This window comes from Puma concolor, chromosome D4, assembly GCF_028749965.1.
Source record: "Puma concolor isolate L17-30 chromosome D4, mPumCon1.1.hap2, whole genome shotgun sequence".
Lineage (NCBI taxonomy): Eukaryota > Metazoa > Chordata > Mammalia > Carnivora > Felidae > Puma > Puma concolor.
The window spans coordinates 67049269-67069272 of NC_141679.1; the positions used below are offsets into that span (position 1 = coordinate 67049269).

At 45.2% G+C, this 20004-nt stretch overlaps 1 protein-coding gene across 5 annotated transcripts in view; it reads right to left on the reverse strand.

Annotated features, from left to right (window-relative positions):
• ABCA1 (ATP binding cassette subfamily A member 1) overlaps positions 1-20004 on the reverse strand; it is a 323564-nt gene that overhangs the window by 77958 nt on the left and 225602 nt on the right. For all 5 annotated transcript variants that reach the window (XM_086683626.1, XM_086683625.1, XM_086683627.1 and 2 more), the window contains 3 exons: positions 18927-19045; positions 2216-2337; positions 1-177 (listed from right to left, as the gene is read on the reverse strand). In XM_086683626.1, the coding sequence (XP_086539752.1) occupies positions 1-177; positions 2216-2337; positions 18927-19045 (418 nt within the window). The remainder of the gene's footprint in view (positions 178-2215; positions 2338-18926; positions 19046-20004) is intronic.

Genomic DNA, 20004 nt, shown 5'->3' on the forward strand with positions numbered 1-20004 from the left:
CAGGATCGGCTTCAGGATGTCCACGTTGGAACGAAGTACTTGCTCTGCTGCATCCAGTTTCTCCCTTGGCAAGCCGCACAGCATGGAAACTTCTTGGTCACCAAGTTGAATCACCTCTTCTAATTTTGATCCACTGCACAGATTGGTCAAATGTAACTGGTAGCCTTGCAAAAATACCTAGAAGCATTTCATGCAAAAAGAGTCAAGGGAAACTGGATTAAGAAGATGGGGTAGGTGGTGGGCCAATATAGCTTTGAAGAATGGACACCATTGCAATAGTCCACTGCATCAGATCTCTTTACCCAACTTTGGAATGTATCAGGGCACAATCCAACAGAAAACTTAAAGCCTGAATGTTGTGTTTGACTCATCATCTCCCACGCTCTTGTCCTTGTGAAGGGAAATCCTGAGTCCAACTCTTTGTCTCAAAAATGGGACACATGATTCAGCAAATAGGAATTGAGAGTTCAAACTCCTGAAACCACTTTTATTAGAGAAAAAAACTCCCATTATTTTGGAACTTATGCGATCTTAAACTGGGGTTGGACCAAATTATGAAAAAAAAAAAAAAGAGCATTCATACTATTTATTTGTAGGTATAGCTATTTCACTGATCCAAAAAACTATGTTGAAGCAATTTCAGAATTTGGAACTCTTCATTTGATTTGCCCCAGAGCAGAGTAACAGAAAGCTGAGCCTCTTTTTCATCTCATTGAAGGCCAATTCTAAGTCACTCTTAAGTATTCATTACAGCAGACCCCTGGAGAGCCTTTCCTTGGCCATATTTTGCTTACTTAATTAGCTTTTCTGGGCCTCAATAAACTACCCTTCTTCATACATGGTCCTTACTGTCCAATTAGACAGCAAATTCAGTAAGAGGAGGGGCTTGGTTTTCTTGCTCACTTTTCTTGTCCACAGTGCTGAAACATTACAGACAGTAAATATTTGTGGAATGGATGAATGACGCAGACTCTGTATTACTCCATTATTACCTCTCCTGTTTAAATTAATGCAGCTTGACCTGCTCGTAGTGCAATCAAGAATGAGTGATGGATCAAGAGCCTCTCCAGACCTATGCAGCCTTCTAACGTGACAGAGCACTTGGCCTGCCATGGTTTCCGGTAAGTCTTCACCTACTGCCAGACACGCAAGTGTACTTCAGTTTTCCTCCTTTCTCTAAGTAGTCCTTGCCGTCAGCCTACCTTCAGTATCGGTGTTTGAGAGCACCGACCACAGAGAGATTCTAATACTATGCAAGGACCACCTCCATGCGTAGGATGCCCCTTATTTTAAACTGACCTGATGGGACAGAGATGAAACTGGCAGGGGGAAATGGAAATTATGCTAAATGCAACTGTTTTAACAAGACTGCTGCCTTTGGCCCATCTCCCGACCATACAACTGGTAAACACAAGGCATATTTTCCTCGTTTTATAAGGGCAAGCAGTAAGCACATTTTTCTAATTTTAAAAATTCTACATCACATAAAACGAAGACCTTTTTTTTTTTTTTTAATCAGGCATAAACATTTCCAATGCTTCTGCTTATTGTAAAGATATAAGCTAGTGTGTAGACAAGAGACAGGCTAAAGAAGCAGTGCCCCTTTCTGCCAGAGAATACACTGGAGAACCTTCTATGAAAATCGAGAGCCATGCAATCAGGGTCTGCTACTCACAGCCCAGGAGCTGTATGATATCCAATTATGCCAAAGGAAGGGGTCTGAGAATCTAAGGTTAAAATTCTACATAAACTACCATTACTTCCTGGTTTTACAAATTAAGGGGAAAAAAAAAACATTTTCTCCTTATAGATTTTTTTTGTCCATCATTAAAGGAAGCATCAACTTTTAAAATCTCCTGTCTTAGATTTTATAGATAGTTGCTCTGATCAATACTCCTCAACTCTGATTACCATCTCAGAACTGTAAAAGAAAATTTTTTTTAAATGTTTATCTTAACTTGAATTCATCTCCCTTCCCCTTTAGGGGGATGTTATCAACAAATGCTAGTTGACAGGCAGGAAACCAGTTTTATCTCAACCAGCTGGCCCACGACACCAGGCTGCACATTCCACTCTCTGGATGGTGGGGCAATGCCAGCCTGGGCAGAGAAGTGAAAGCTGGTGAAGGTGAACTTGAGCACCATTACAAAGACAGGGACTCTCAAACAATGTAACTGCCATCAGCCCCCCAAGGAAGCCGAATCTTACAGCTTACCTTGTGGAGACTGACATCAGCCCCCAGCATTTTGTCCACAGTAGGCCTTGGCAGAGAGAGGTTGTAAGTCAGGAATCCAGAGAAGGTTTCATTGTCCACTAGGAAATCCTGAAGCTTCAAGCCTGCCGAGAAATAGTATTTTATTTTCATTTAATAAGTTAAAAAAAAAAAAAAGTAGTCAGCACAATGGGGCAGGTGGAGAAAAATAATATTGATGGCCTCATTTTTTTTAACTATTTTTTTCTTTTTTCTTTTCTTTCTTTCTTTTTTTTGTGTGTTTATTGAGAGATAGAGGGAGAGAGGGAGCATGCACATGTACAGAGAGAGAGAGAGAGAGAGAGAAAGAGAGAGAGAAAGAGAGAGAGAGAAGAGAGAGAGAGAGAGAGAGAGAGAGAGAGAGAGAGAGAGAGAGAGAGAATCCTAAGTGGGCTCCACATAGCACAGAGCCTGATACGGGGCTCAAGCTCACCTTCAGACCTTGAGCTGAAATCAAGAGTTGGAAGCTTAACCGACGGAGCCACCCAGGTACCCCCTAATGGCCTCGTTTTAAACAAATTGATAGCCACAGGTTCCTGGCTTAAGCATACAGAGAAATGACGTTCAGGGAGCTTTGCTTTACAGGAGAGATGAAAAGAATGTCTTCTGAAGATGTGTAGAACCACAGTCAGCGTGTGCTCCTAGCCTCAAAAGCACTACAGTGCTCCACACACTCACATAGCTTTTCCTTGCTTTTCGAGGAAAAAAAACAAACCCTTTAGGTGATCTCGCCCAACCCATCTGAAATTTGTGAAACTAACACCCCTGCTCCTGTCTCCCCAATGCCATCTCAGCTACAAATCGGAGATATTTAAAACCTTAGTCCCACAAGCCCCAGGGGCTGATTTTCTCTTTTGCAGGAGAGTTGTTCCTAAACTTGAGTGGGCATCAGAATCACCTGAGGTCTTGTTAAAACAGATTATTGGTCCCCACACCACCCCCAGAGTTTCTGATTCAGCCAGCCCAGGATGAGGCCAGAGAATTCACATTTCCCTTGAGCTTCCAGGTGATGTGGATACTGCAGGTCTGGGCCCCACACTTTGAGAGCCGCTGGTGTGAAGCATTACGCATATCAAAGCACTTTGACAGATGTGGTCTCATTTTAATTCCAACTGTGGAACAAATGATACAGAGCTCCAAAACCCAAGTCTGCCAGGCTTTTGGAAAACACAGCATATATTTAAAAATTCACCCTGCTACATGACTGGATTGGTACGGGGTTTCATAAAAAATCCTTTTAAATAATAAACCTTCCAGGTACAGTCTGGTAATTAAAGCAGAAAAGGCACTGGCCGGAGAAATCCTCAAGTTTAGTGTCTGGAGTTGGAAGCTGTGCCTGGTGGTATCATTTGGGTACTTGAAATCATCTTTCTGACACTCAGGCTTTTTTATCTCCAGAATGAGAATTTTCTAACCAGATGTTTGGTGGGACCCTCCTGACTCTGAAATGGTACAGTTTTCCCTCCCCTGTTTCATGTGTCCACTTCTCCTTCTGCCCCACCTTCTTAATAACCCAACTTCTTTCAATAAAGAGAAAACCAGCTCATCACAACCACGTGACTAAGCAATGTTCATTCGCAGACTGCAGCCCACAGGCCCAGGCACTAACAGACCTCTAGAGGGCAAACCTTGCAAACCCAATCATTTAACTGAAGCAAAATAGAGGTGTGATCTGCAAATGGGACTACAATGTGAAGCTTAATACTGGTTGCTGAAGGAGGTCATGAGATAAAGCAGGAGGAGGGCACAAAAGCTCAACCAGACTCTCATCATTACTGCCAGATCCAGGTCTGTTCTTAAGCAAACTTTAATAATTTAAAGTTCTAGAAAGGATAAATTCAGCACGATTCACATCTTCCCATCTCTAGAGAAATGACTGTCCGGTTACACCTGACCAGCTAACGCCTATTTATTCCTTGTGACACATTCAAGAGGCTGTTCTTTGCCCAGCTAGTGTCACTCCTCAGACCAGGTGCTCCTGCAAACAGCAACCAGCCTGCTGCTTCCATAGGTGCACCTGCCTGGTGCTCCCCATCACATATGACACTATACTGTTACCACAGGGCTCATTCCTATAGTTGCCAAACCTCAGAGCACCTCAGATTCACTTAGGAAGCATACTAAAATGCAGTTTCTTGGGCCCAATTCCTAGAGATCCTGAAATAATGGATCTACAGTGGGACCTGAGAATCTCAAATTTAATAAGCATTCCTTGTACTTCTAATGTAGGGAGTCTGGGGACCATACCTTAAGGAATGTTGCTTTATTTGCATATTATCTCCACTGGTATACAGAATATGTGTTGTTGCTTTTTAAGCAAGCTCTACACTCAATGTAGGGCTCGAACTCACAAGAGTCATGTGCTCTACTGACTGAGCCAGCCATGTGCCCTCAGAATATGTGTTTTATTTCTGTATCCCTGTGCCCAGATCAGAGCCTGGCAAAGAACTACTGGTCATTACAAAAATAGGATGGCTGGATAAGAAATAATAGGAGGTGGGATTAGGGCTGGGAAGATTCCAAAAGTATTTGAGCAGCATCACAGATTTCCTTTCAGTTGAGCAGATCCAAGAAGGGCCCGGAGATATCCAGGACAATTCTCAGGCTACACCCCAGGAGTAATCAGGACCCCTATCTTAATATTCCCAGTGACACAAAGTAACACCCAGGTGTTTACCCCTGTGGTAGGGATAAACGAGAAAGAAGGTAAGAAAGCTAGTAGCTTCAATTGAAGCCTGGCATGAAAAGCCAGACACTGACCATTGTGGAACAATGGGGAAAACACCACAATGGGGGTCAGAAAACCTGGGCTCTGTATCCATTTATTTGCCAGGGTATCTCACCTAAGCTGCGTCTCCACTGCCTTACTTATAAAACAGGGGTTAAAAAAAAAAAAAAAAAAAAAAGACATCTCTGAGCCCTGTATAAAGCAGAGTATACACAAGAGCTGACCCTCACTGACTTCATGAACCACAAATTCCTCCTGAGCGTGAAAAGCCAGAGCAGGACGTGGACACTATGCTAGGGAACTTCACAACAGCCTCCTCCCTCCAGAAGAGGGTTGCTAAAGTGTGGGAGGCTGACCTAGGCTGCACTTGCAATGGGTCTAGGTCATGAGCAACACTCTTGAGACCAGCAAGTATGTTTATAAGACTCTTCTGTTATGTCAACAGGCTCTGCGAATGGCAACAGCTGGATGTGATCTATCAGTGAATCCCCTGGATGAGACAGAAGAACCAAGAGGCCAATTAAATAGTCAACAACCCTTGGCAGTGCACGTGCACAGGGTGGTGAGGTCGCTGGGTCAGGGAGCAGCAGGGAAGGCCAAAGATCCCTGGCTACAGAGAACTCGCATTCCAGTCACATGCGTACCACACATGGAGACTCAGATTCACACCCTACCACCACCACCACCTACAGCCAGTATGGACAAAGAAAAGCAATGTGGTACGGTGCACTGGTTCTCAACTTTGGCTCTGATTAGAAACAAATAGGTAGTGTTACAAAAATCCCAATGCCTAGGCTACAACCCCCAACATCTACTCAGAACTTTTGGAGCCGACACCCAAGTATCAGAATTTTATACAGCTCTCCAGGCAATTCTAGCTGAGTCTGAGAAACAATGGAGTGGTAGAAAGATCAGGGATGTGAGGCCAGAAAAACCTAATTTTGATGCTGGACTCTGCTGTTGATTGACTGTGCCTTTGAGAAATGCATTTTGCCTTCCTGAGACCAACTTTTCTTCCCTAAGAGGTAAGGATAACATTATCACCACCTTTCCAAGATACGAGGATTGGAGGTATTCACAGGTAAAGCATGAACAGTGAATAATAAATGGTAATAATTTTGTGATTATTGAAAAGGTGTTTTTTTTTTTTTCACCTGACTTTACCGGTGTACTCTAGTGAAGTATAGGGAAAAGGTAAGGACACGGTCCTTGCCCTCAAGGAATTTTCAAGGCTGATAAGGGAGATGAAGAGACATGTCAATGAAGCAGAAGGAGGAATGAGAAAGCCAGAGGAAGGCAGTTCATGCAAGTGTTTGACCAAGATGAGACTTGTCTGCAAGTGCTTGAGGCAGCGGGGAAGAGTCTGGCTGAAGCCAAATTCTGGAAAACGACAGAGGGCCAAAAATCTCTTTTGAGGTTGTGGCAAGTGAGATCTCTCATCATGGCAGGGGCCAGGACACCCTGTAGCCATAGTGCTATGTACTTATAGGTTCTAAATAAATGTTTTTCAATGAATAAATAAATCGACAAGCAGATAAACATAGAGGAGATTTCTCAAAACCTAAGATTTGGGGAGTAGAATGGGAGAGAGGGGAGGAAGGCATGTAGTGGGAGACAGGAGTGAGGTGGCTTTGTACCTCTGGTCTCAGTTTTTTCCATTCTGTAGTTGGCAAGAAAATAAGTGGAGAAGCCAAGAATATGGAGAAAGTCAGATGTATGAAACAGTCCTTCTTCCCCTTGTCCTAGCTAACTCCTACCCTTTTTTTTATGACTTGGCCCATGAGTCATCTCCTCCAGGAAGCCTGCCCTGACTTTCCCACCTCAAGCTGGATTAGGTAGCTGTCCTCTGTGCTCTGTTGGCCTCCTGTGTTTCCCTCAAGCAGCACTCAGACCAAACTACAGTTGTCTGGGCACCCATCTTTCTTGCCAGAAGAATAGAGCCAGAGCCTTGAGAGCCAGGACTTTGCTGTTTCAAAGCACAGCAGTGCCCAGTACAGGGGAGGCACCAGAAGATCTGAATTCAAGTCCCAGCTTTGCTCTCTCCTCAGTGTGCAGCCATGAACTTCACTTTTCCCCTTTTCTTAATCTCTCTGGGCGGGCCTCAGTTTCCTTAGATATAAAATGGAGCTAATAACATTCACAGGTTGTCACGAAAACAGAGATCAAGAATGTGAAAGTACTCTTTCAGAGGAAAAGAGTTAGATAACTAAGAGGGTGTACATGCTGTCACAGAACACAGTCATCACAGAGGTGGACCGGTCACTAAATTCAGCATGAGCCTCTGCTGCCCACAGAGAAGACCAAGAGTCACTACCCAGCCGGAGGCCAGGAGAACTTTCCTACTGCAATGCCTAATGCAATGCCAATATGAACTGAAATACTCCATCCACTGAACTCAGCCCCCTTGGTTGTGCCTGAAGGAGCAAACAGTGGCCTGTCCATTTCCCAAGAGCTTTGCTTTAGATGCAAAAAGGCAGGGCAAAAGAAAGAAGAAACAAAAACAAAAACAAAGACAAAAAACCCAATTCAGGAGTTTGGAGTCTAAAGAACAAAACAAGTGAAGTGTGTGTTTGTAGGCTGAGGAAGAACAGAACAGAATCCTCAGTTTCTTGCCAACCCTCTGGGCCAGGCCTCGCTGACCAAGCTTAGGAAACACTTCCATGGCAGCCAGGGGAGAGGCCCCGCACACGGCAAGATGCTTTCATGACACTATGTGTTTCTTCTGCTTCTCTCCGGGCTGACTGAGAGCAGCTGAGGACCGGGAAGGGCAAGGAAGGCGGGGCGGGCAGGAAGGCGGAGGAGGGAAGCCTTCAGCAGAGCCGGCTGGGGTTACTCTCGGTCAGTACCCTCCAGTCCCCAGCTCAAGTTTCAAGATCCCTGTAGTCTCTTTTGTTCAACATGAAAAGGAACCACAGCAATCAGCTGCTTGAGAAGTGGGTGGAGGAGGCAAATGAAAAAAAGAAGTCCAGAAAGAGATCCGTCAGCATCCAAAGCTCAGATACTCTTCTTAAAAGGACCCCAGGAGGGTCTCCAGCCCTCACCCTGTCAAATGGGCTATGGGCTGGAGGGGACCAGGTCAAATTCTAACTAGTGGGAAGCTTGTCCAGCCATATAAACAAAGCCTTGAGAAAATTTCTTTGCTACAAAAGGGCTGGTAACAAGCACACTCAGGTGCTTTTTGTTGTTAGGGTTTTGTTTTGTTTTCCTGATGTTAGGTCTCTACTTCTCCAAGGATTGCTACTGCCTGCATCCTAGAGATGGCTGGACCCTCCTTCTCTGGGAAGACCAGAGCTTCTCTGGGAATTCTGGGGCTCTGGACAGCGAAGCAAGGCACGGTGACTGGCCGCTGCCTAGGTGATCCCTTAGGGCAGGTGAGAGGACGTCGGGAGCTTGGGGTGTATGTGTGTGCTTTTATATATATAGCTTCAGAACCTCTCTGCCATGCATCTGGGCCTGGGGTTCCCAACCCAGGAAATGTTTTCCTCCTTACAGTGAGGGCTTGCTGAGGGGATACCAAGATGTACCCAAAGAGTTTCAGGTTCTAGAGTCTGGCCAACCTGGTTCAAACCTCAGTTTCAGAATTTTCCAGTCATGTGGCCTTGGAGAGGTTACTTAAGCTCTCTGAGCCTCCACTGTTCTATAAACAGAAGTTTACCTTTACAAGGAGTCTGGGTTATTTTAAACAAGTTCAAAATAAATGCCAATAAAGTCATGGACAACAATTATGTGAAGGGGTCCCAAGAGAAACCAGAATATTTAGGGTTATGCTCCCTGAACCCTTTGAGGCAAGTACTGGGGAAGCCAGAGTCTTCTCCTGAGACCAGTGGGAGTGCTCTAAGTTTAGGAACCACATATTCCTTAAAGTATTTTACACGTAGGGTTAACTTGCATTAGTTCAACAAACTACTAAATCGCTACTGAACCCAAAACACTAGTGGTGTGGTTCAAAGGAGCAGTATTTCTCAGTGCCTCTTGAACGCAGGAGCCTGTAACAAAAGAGATGCTATATAAAGACATGGTCCCTGTCCTTGCCTTCCAAGAGGGGAGGGAGAAAGGATCAGATGAGCAGACTTGTGAGCCTCCAGCCCTCTCTGCAACTCCACAGTCAGTCATCACTGAAACCAGGGGGTGGAGAGAGACCTCTACTAAGGCAGCGGCACACCCATGTCTTCCTGAGAAGCAGGCAGGGTGGGCTGTTGGCAGTCCCTGAAATGAGGACTGATGTCAGCTGATAAGAACCTGAATGGTAACCAGGTCCCCAAGGAACCAGTAGAGGGACACCTGGGTGGCTCGGTCAGTTGAGCATCTGACTTGGCTCAAGCCATGATCTCACAGTTTGGGAGTTCGAATCGCACATCGGGCTCTCTGCCATCCGCAAAGAGCCCACTTTGGATCCTTTGCCTGCCTCTCTCTCTCTCTCTCTCTCTCTCTCTCTCTCAAAAATACATAAACATTAAAAAAGAAAAATAACTAGTAGAGACTGTGGCCCCCGGGGGAAAGGGTGATGTGTTAACACTGGCCAGGAGCACTCCTGATGCAGTGAGGCAGTGGGCACAGTAGGCTGGCTTTGGAAGCCCAGCAGGAAATGAAGGTAATGTGAAATGAAAGGTAACCGAGGAGGTAACATTGGCCCACATGAACTCTTCACGTGAAGAGAAAGCGAGGAAGAGACCAGCAGCCAGTATTAGACAAAGCAAGAAATTAGCTGAAAGCACTCTGCGTGTAGAATGCTTTGTGAAGGCCAGAGAGGTGGGAAGGTGGAAGAAGGTGCCCAGAAAAGGCAAAGAACAATGAGAAGGAAAGAAGCCAAAAGTATGAAGAAGCCCAGAGTCCAGAAACAGGAAAGACTGAACCAAATAGGAAGGGTGGAGAGAAAAAGAGCTGGGAAGAAAGAAAAGAGTTTGAGGCATTAAGTCCTCACTGATGGCCAGTCTCCAACTGAAAATGCGACCAGACACTCCTAACACACGTGGCATGGGATCAGAATTGGCCACAGGACCCCGAGAGGCCTAGGGACACAGGAAAGGAAAGGAAGATGAGGAGACAGAGTCGGAGAAGGGATTCCTTCCCAGCGCTGAACTAACGAATAATTGTTAATATAATGCATAAACTAAGGAATAACTGTTATATGATAGTATAAATGCCTTAGTTTTCCCTTATTTTTAAAATGAATAAAATATATTAAGGGACAAAGTAGTGATCTCTAGGCAGAGGAAGGCAACTAATCCCTAAATAAAGCTTACAAGAAATGTAGTATTCCTGTTTATCAAATGTGGAAATAGCCCCCTTGTGACCCTTGAGATCCTGCTCAGGATCACAAAGCAAACAAGTGGTAAATCTGAATTCCATCAACTCTGGCTTAAAAGCTTTGGCTCTTTCTACTTTATGGGGAATTACAATGAATCACTTTACTCTTTAAAATCACTTCATTACATTTTTGGCATCAAAAGATGATGATGCCACCCATGCTTCCTGGTATTGGAAATAAGGCAACATGGCAGCATGGTACGGTGGAAAGATGCTAAGCCTTGGGGTCAAACAGACCCAGATTCAATTTACAGCTTTCTTCTGTGATCTTAGGCAACAGACCTATCCCTTTTGAGCCCCAGTTGCCTCGTTAATAAAATGGAGATGATAAAACCAATCCGCTAATGCCACTGTAAGCCTTGAATGTAACAATTTATTAAAATGTAAAATGGCATCATGACTTGGTGCAACTTCATCTGGTGGACAAGGTGCCACTCCAAGATTGCCTTTTGTGCCTCAACACAACAGTGATGAGAAGGCAAGAAATAGAAAGCTTTTAACTAGAAGCACGTTGGACTCCCCAATTGCTACCTGCCTCCCACGGGGTAAATAAATCATATACTGGAAAAGCAAGACACATGAAACACTGTTCTTGATGCTAACAATCCAACTGTTTAAAGGCAGGCTGACGTTACGGGGTACACAATGTCCTGTAATTGAGCGTAATTGTGTTTTCTATTCTTGTCTGGTAAAGCTGACCTTTGATTCGATTTAGTTCAAGTAATATTTCAACATAGCAGTACAGCACTGTATCCACCTGATTACAGCCTTGCTGGGGCCAGGCCGCTACCCTGGATGGAAACTAGCGCCCTGGGCTCTGGGACACAGCCTGGCCATGACAGCTCTGGGAAAACGTTCTTGTGTTAGATTGGAAAGATTTCAAAATATGAAACCCAAGGCCCCAGATCAGGACTTTTGACAAGTGCATGCAGAACGTGAATTGCAATCACGCAAAGATTTCAAGGAATTTCCAGTCTGATGACATATGTGTCAACATATGTCATCAGATGTCCCAACAACATGACTCACGGGGGTGGCGGGGTGGGGCGCACAAAGGGACAGAAAGCAAAGTTTGGGGCTGCAGCCTCAACTTCAGTGGCTGTCCAAATGGTTCAGGCAGGGAAGGAGAAATGACGGTGAGTCACGGGATGTTCTTTGTAGATGGGCCTTGGGGAACATTCCACCCATGCCTGTTCCCCATGAAGCCGGGAAGTGGAGGAAGTCTGACACTTCTCTCAGAAGCCCTCTTGTCTCCTTGTTGATCCAGGCCCATCCATGCCCAATATCCTGTGACCTTGGGAAAGTTTCTGGCTCCCCTGGGCTGCTCTCTTTAGGATGCAGTAGTAGCAGAGTATGAACGACTGAAGTTCCAGCCCTTTTCCTCCCCTTGCCAGATATGCTTCTTTGCGTAAGTTACTTAGCCTCTCTGAACCTCAGCTCCTTCTTGCATATAACAAGGAACAAAATTCCTAATCTCACATGATGGTTGTGAAAATGCAGTGAACTAAAGTCTAAGCCTGGTGACTCGTAGGTGCCAAGCACTGCACTGAATGCTTTACCCGTATTAGCTGATTCGTATCTCCATTTTGAGGAAACTGAGCCAGAGCTGTTATGGGATTATCCAAGGTCAGAGAGAAGATAATCAGAAGAGCCAGGATTTGGAGACCAAGTCAGCCTGGCTGCCCAGTGTTCTCTTAGTGCTAAATTATACTGCCCAGCGGGTTTTTATAAAATGATGATTTTATATCTTCTTCCTCAACTCCCTGAAACAGCCAACTACCTTGCCATGTGACCAAAGTCCGCCCTGCCCTCTGGGGGATCATGTCTTCTTGACTTTCAAAGATCAAAGCAGAATCAAAGGTCCACATAGTGAGTTCTCAGCGTTACCAGTAAATCCAACAGTCAGAAAGTTATGGCCTTTTTCCTTAAGTAAAATCCAGCATAACCCTCAGGACTTACAAAAGTCTTACAGAGACACACGAGAAAGTCCAACAAACCAGATCTGTACCATGAGTATACAGAAAATAATAGCCATGCCACTGACATACAAAAATCTAGCTGAAGGGATGGAGAAGCTAAAGACACAAGTCAAGATGTTGGGATGCATGCATTGCTGCCCTGACCGCCCCCCTCCTCTTTCCAACCCTTGATCTCAATGATGCAGCATGTCCTCCAAAGGGACATCTCCAGCCCAGTGACAAAATGCCCAAAGTTCTTCCTTGTCCTTTCCTGGAAAAGTTTTCATAAGCTTCAGAGGGCTCTACATTCTAGACAGAAGGCATTGCAGAAGTCTCTGAATCGGGGGCCACAGGAGGCCTGCACTGGGAGATGCTGAGATGGTACCCCAGGCCATAGAAAGAGCCATGTAGGCTCTACCCAACTTCAGGGAGCATACTTCTCAGAGGAGTACCACTCACATGGACTCTGGTGTACATGGCATCCACAGAAATGTGTAACTTGCCAGCCCTACATATACCTTGAAAGCCATCTCTCAACTGTCCCACCTACTGGCCTGGCCTAATTCATGAAGCAGGTCCAGAAAATAATCTTCTGAAGTCCCACAGAGTACCTACTGAGCTTTTCTGTTAAAGAGCATTATGGTGGCTGTAATGTGAGACTGGGCTTGACACCTGGAGAGCTAAGATCTTGGCAAAGGATGGAAGTTGCTGAATCCCTTAGGCAGGGGAGACTGGGGCATCCAGCCACCACAGAACCTACCCACAGCCTTGTCCATCTGGCCAGGCCATAGCAGATAAAGAGAGAGAACCTCCACAGTACCTCCACAGGTACAGGAATTGTCCTGGAGCAGCATGAGCAATGGTGAGACTGAGGGAGAAGCCATGGTATATGGCAGTGACAAGAGCCTAGCTAACTGTGAAAATAGAGGAGTTGGGAACTTCTTATAGGGGATGTGAGGATGGTCCACTCAGGAGGGCAAGAAACCTCAGCCCCAGGATGTGCATTTCCCAACTTCCAGCCAAGCAGGAAGTCCTGATCCTGTATATGGAACAAAGTCAAGAGGAGCCTGGCCTCATGGTGCCATCTAAAGATTAAGGAGAGTCAATAGAGAACATTCCAGCATTGGGGCAAAGATGATGCCTGAGCAGAAATGTTCAGCAGGAAGCTGGCTAGTAAGCCTGGTGGGTAGGACTAAGCAATGCATTTAAATAGCTGAAAGGGAAATAAGCAGTAAAGACAGAACAGAGCAATCATCTTCTCCAGACCAATCCTGATCTGAGCAGCACCAGCCCCAATGGGGAGGCCTTGGCTCTGGCCAATGTGCTAGTCACCCCATCTGAACATGCCAGATTCACCAAAGAGGGGCAGGTGGACTGGAATGGTGACAGAGCCTGAGGGCAGGCACCAAGTAGGAGGTTGAGGAAGGTGGCAGTTCTTCCTGCCCCCCCAAGAGCCTCTGACAAGAGCAGATGCAGGTTTGTGAGGACTGAAGCTGACACACTTTGGGGGGGACTCTCTTTATGAAAAATAATATTTTTTTAAAAATCCTACTTTGACAATTTTTGATTGCTAAGACTCCTACCAAGTCCTTGACAGGGGGCTAGAAAGTAAAACTTCTTTAGCTTCTCAGTAAATCTACTTCCAGTCTCCCAGGTTCATGGGAGCACTTCCTGTAAAGTTCTGGAAGGTAAACCTTGTGGAAAAAAGAGACCCGGAACTGTCTTAAGAACTTCTGTCATTATTATTTACAGCCCAGTTGACTTGGGTTCACATAAGGGAATCAACTTGAAAATCACATGTGCTGGGATTTTATACTTTTCAAAGTACTCTCACTTGACCCTCAAAATACTCTGTGAAGGAGAAAAGGCAGGTATTTTCTCTCACTTTTATTCTCCAAAGGTCCACTGATGGCTTGCCATGTGTCTGCTACTGTGCTAATACGTGGGGGAGAGTCATGAACAAGGCCCAGTCCTGCCCTCAAGAACTACAGTCTAGGGAATAGTCCACATCACTGGGTACTCCCAGGTGATCCCCCTATCCAAGTACTGACCAAGTTTCTAAGATGAAACATTTTCAGGCTGTTTTGCCAAAGTCCCAATTTCAAGGCAAGGAAAGGTAAGGCCCAGAGAGGTCGAACAAATTGGTGAAGCCAAACAGTCAGCCAGGAGCAGAAGGGGAAATGAACCAAATCAGATTTATTGTGTGTCAACTATGTGCTGTGCCTCCACCATTGGCCATCCACAGATGTCATCTGATTTGATGCTCAATGACCCTTGGGGTAGTTAATCTCTATGTTCTAGGTAAACGGAGGGTCAGAGATAATCTAAATATGCCCAACATTCACAAATAACGAAGGGTAGAATCTGAATTTGTTCCCCAAACAAATCTTAATCCAAAGCCCCAAACTCTTTCTCTTACACCAGCATTTTCCAATTTTCCATCATTTACAAACTGCTCTCACAAGTTTTACCATATGCACATAAAACTATGTATTCTTTAAATTAATTTTCTCTAGTTTACATCCTTCTATGCAATAATTCCCATGAAGTTGCAATTTGATATGGGTTAAAATTAAAAGTTGTCATCTGTCTGCCATTGAAATAATCTCAGATACTACACAAAAGTCATCCAGAGAAACACTAATCTTTGCCAGTCTGCATCTCACAGAGACAGAATATAAATCTGTCATTTCTTCTAGAGTTCCTGAGAATTTGTTTAATTTTTATATTTCCATTGGGTTGCAGTCATGATAGGGACTTAGGAAGGATGAATGTTCCTCATATGGACTCCCAAACGTTAATTTAACCACTGCTTACCCTGTGTGGTTATAGGTTTAGGAAGAAAATAATAAAATGTCCAACAAGTTCCAGTGATGAGGAAACAGGGTGGGGACCCTCTGTAAGGCTTCCTACATGGGTTTCTCATTAGGATGGTTTCAAGAATAATTAGACTTGTCTATGATTTAATTCTGAAAATTAGAGGCCTTTTCAGTTGAAAGATTATTGGAACAGCACAAGAAAGAGAATTCTGTAGAAAGAGAATTTCATGGAGCAGCACACATTTAGCTGTGTTCCATTCCTAGATTAACTTTCTGGTGGCTATGCAAACTTGGAAAAGTTTCTCCCCCTTCTAAGTCAGATTATTTTCTGGAAGTTCCATATGAACAGGGGCCATATTTGTTTTGTACATCTCTGTGTCCCAGCACTTAGAACAGTGGTTGGTACATACTACGTTCAATAAATATTGGCTGAATGATTGAATCAGTCAACCCATTTATCTATAAATGAATTAAAAGACCTCTAAGGTCTAATCCAATAAGTAGAAGTAAAATCACACTCTCTAGCCCAGGAAACCATGGGAATAGGAGGTAGTATCTGAGTAGAGACCCCCATAAACACAAATTATCTGTGGATAGTTCAATGAATCTAGCAGATAGAAGCTGAAGTAAATAACAAGTCCTTCAATTAGATCACAGGAGCAGGAGTCCAGCACAGACGACACCATAGGCTGGTGAATCCGTAAGAGCCTGAAAGATAGTGTCCAAAGGGGCTATTAGTCTCCAGTGGACTGATCCAAACCTCAAGCCTTGGTTTATAGTTATTAATGTCTTGGATGAGAACAAAGAGAGCTATTTATCAAATTCCTACATGACAGGCAACAGTAAGAAGCAGCAAATGTACACATGGCAAAATCAGAATCTAAAATGGTTTGGGTAGGACAAAATGACATAGGGAATTAAAAAATGTAAAATAAAAAAGAGACAGATTATTTTCCCTCTCGGTTCAAAAGACCAACAGCATGATTAAGAAATGGAGAACAAGTAATTTGCAATACTGTGTATTTAAAAGACTGTAATTTTGGTTGATTGCACATGGAATAGAACTCAACAGTGTGACGTGGATGCCAAAAAGTCTAATGCAATCTCATATTGCATTAACAGAAATATAGTTGCTCAGAACAGGGGAGGCAAAAATCCCCTTCTACTCTGCGCTGGAATACTGCTGTGATTTCTGATAAACTTCAAGGAGAACATACACACACTGAAACACAACCAAAGGAGAGGCAGAAATAGGAGAGGAAAAAACAATCCAGAAGAGGAATGAAGGACATTTAGCCTAGAAAAAAAAAATCAAAGACTTCAGGAAGAAAGGGGGAAAAAAACCACAAGAGCTGTCTTTAAATATTTCAAGGGAAATGGAATTAGCCCCACTGTCTGGAGGGTATAGTGGAAGTAGTGAATATTTTCTGCTAATTAGAGCTATCAATACCCAAAGTGAGCTGCCATGTGAGAGGTAGGTCCCATTCAGGAAGTAGGTGTGGAGCAGAGAAGGTTGATGAGGGCAAGACTCCAGACCAAGGGTCTGTCCAATCCCACCAATGGCAGGATAAGAGGGCTAACTAAGCCCATTGTACTGTGAGTAGGGCTCTCAGTGCAGATAAACACAGGGCTCTCGGTCAGGATGTACGTGGACATACCCCAGGCTCGGATTCTCTCTGAAATCTACAGTGCTATTCGAATTTGGCAAAAAGTTACTGATTTCGCCTAGGAAGAAACGCCATCCCTGTGCATTTCCCTCCATTCTGAGGCCCAGGTCAAGAATGCAAGACAGGCAAAGAAAGGTGGAAACAATTTAAGTAGCTGCAGCACAGAAAAAGGAATGGACCGGTGAATGGAGAGATGGGTAATAAGCACTGGCATGATATAATCAAAATCACAGGAAACCCTCTCTCTTCAGAGCTTTGCACAGAACGTTTTTTGGACATAGGTTTGTCTTCTCTTCTCCACCCTAATTCATGTCTCCAGCTGCTCAAAAAGAAAAATGGTTCTGTAACTAACGAAGCTTCCACTAAGATCTGAAACTCTGCTTAACAACTCAGCCCCATCAGTAAGTCTGTTTCTCCAGCCATGAAGTTGAAAGGCAGAAGAGGAAGGCCAGGTGCTCAGAAATGCCTCACTGACACCTACGAGTAATACTGGCTCCCAGTTACTACACATCTACTACTGTGCCAGACACTGTGTTAGGTTTGACATTTTACATTGCAAGCTACCCGTTATTTTATAGCTGGAGAAATTAAGGCTCAGAGGGGTTTTAAGTGGTTTGCCCAAGATGTCACCACTTCAAAATAATGCTAGCTCATATTCACAAAGTGTTTTCTATGTGCCAGGTGCTGTTTTCAAGCAATCACATGTTATTCCCCACAACAATCCTACGAGATAAGTTCTCCTATTGTCCCCATTTTACAGAGGAGGAGAGTGGCCTAAAAGGGCCTAAATGACTTATTTACAAAGTCACAAAGCTGCAAAATAATATATCCTACACGGTCTCTCTGTAGTAGGAGAAATAACCCTAGCTATCCTCTGGTCCACCAGACAGGGACCCTCCAGATCAGAAAGGACTGAGACTTTGGTGGCTGTGACTATGATTGGTGCTGGGACAGACACATGTGTGCAGGGTTAGGGGCCTACAGGGCAAGAGGATGGCCAGGCCACACAGCACGGAGTGGTCAGCCAGGAGCCCCTCGCAGCCGACCCAGGCGGCTCAGCACAGCCACGCCTCTCTTGAGGGGAAGCAACACCTGCTCCATGCCACCCACACACGACTCCGTGTGTCATCAGTTCCCACACTGCTCACTGCCTCTTCTCGTGCCCAGCGAAAGCACGGTTCTGTCTTCCCAAGAAAACGCTCTAAGGCTGGTTGAAATTCTAGCACTTTACACCATTTCTTCTTTTGCCAAGTGGGTCACAAACTGGGAGGCTTTTCAGCAGAAGCTGACCCTCCCCAGCCCTCCCAAAACACCAAACTCAGTACAAAGTACTGTCTCGGATGGAGCAGTGGCAACAAGTGGCCCATGATGGGGAGTAATAACGTATGACCAACATTGTTTAGAACCACAGGGTGATGATAGAAAGCAGACCGACTCTCGGTCGGCTTCACTATTGCTTTGCAACTGTCTACAGACTGTGTATACCAGGACTGCCTGCACTCAGGAGACAGCTACCCCGCACCCGCCGCCCCCCCCCCCCGCCCCCCGGCCCCTTGGCCGGCCACTGCCTGCCTGGAAGGCTGCTCCGTGACTCTGACTCGTGCAGCCGATCCCTGAGGCAGCAAACCACTTGCTCCTCAGACACTTCCTCAGTGGCAGGCGAGAAACTACCCAGGCACTCACCAGATCGCAGATAAAGACCACTCTTTAAAATCAGACTTCAAATGCCCATCAGACTAAACCGAATGACCAGGGGGAAGATGAGCTGCATTTCCCTTTTAGAAATAAAGGCTTAACTTTCACCTATCCATACCAAACTGCAACTCTAACCGCTCTTATACGCATGTAATTATCCCCTGTCTATAAATGTGCCCATTTGCAGCAACCATACGCGCAACCCCCAAAAAATGAACTTGGCAGCAACCTGCACCCCCCAATTGTCCTAATGCTGGGCCTGTGCCATTCCTCTCTGGGGATTTTTCCTCTGTCCCCAGGAGGAGGCCAGCAAATTCACAGTTGGCCTCGTTTCTTCTCAAACACCTCCTGCAGAGAGGTCTTATGGCCCAGCCACTGAGGAAGAAAGCTCCCCAGGAAAGAGCGAAAAGGAACAAGTGCCAGGCCATCCGGGCTGCCATGTCACCCCCGTGCAGGTCAATTTCCAATTATGAACCAACACACAGAAGGCTTTGTGCTTACTTGAGTTGTAATTCTCAATCTGCTGTAATGTCCTTAGAACTTGGTGCATGTCCTTCATGCTGGTGTCTTTCTGACTGTATAAAAGAAGCCGCTGAGCATCTGAGAACAGGCGAGACACACTGTAGGAGGTGCAAGAAAAGAAGAAAAGCCCCAGTTAGACCAGCTGCCACTCTGGCTTGAGGAAAGTACCTGCCAGGAAAGCATGCCCCAGCCTGGCTGCCAGGTCTCCTGTGGGCCAGCTCCGGTCCCCTCCTACCACTTCCCACCCCAGCTCCATGAATACCCCGTGCTCCTGCCCACCTGGCACAATCCTTTGCCCTACACGCTCTTCCGTGTGTGCACACAACCAAATCTTATCACCCTGCAAGGCCCAGCCCATGTGCCTCCTCTCCAGGAAGCCCTCCCTTACACACACACACACACACACACACACATCCAGGGCCAACTTATCCATGAGACAAGTAGACACAGTGCCTATGGCCCAGAATATTCTTAGGGGTCCACAAAATTTTTTCATTTCTTTTAAAATCAGAATAAAAAATGAAATTCAGAAATTCAAATGAATATATATGATGATGAATTCAACCTAGATTATATTCATTTTTTTTACCAACACAGTTATAAAAGGGGGTCCATGAAAGCTACAAAGCCTGAGGTCCATGAACACTGTAATGTGGCCCTGCCTGCCCCAACTGCTGCTTCCTCAGAACTGTCCTAATACATCTCGTAGAGTCCTTTGTCCGCTCCAACTCATGCCACGGTTCTGTGCATTCCAAGAATCTTCAATCTTCAATCTTCCTCACTTCGCAAACACTTATCAAGTCCATACTATGTCCAATATTGAAGCCAGGAGCCAGGGATACAAGAGCAAAGGAAACAACATCCTGGCTGTCAGGGAGCTCATACCCGGGGAAGAGAAAGACCTGCAGACATAGGGACACTGCAGTATGACAGGGCAGTGACAGAGTAAGAGCGGATCTGGAAGCAGAGGACCAAATTCTCTGATCCTTAGCCATGAGCTCCCTGAGGGCAGGCCCCGTCCCATGCTCACCTCTGCACCACCTCCCCCAGCTCCAAG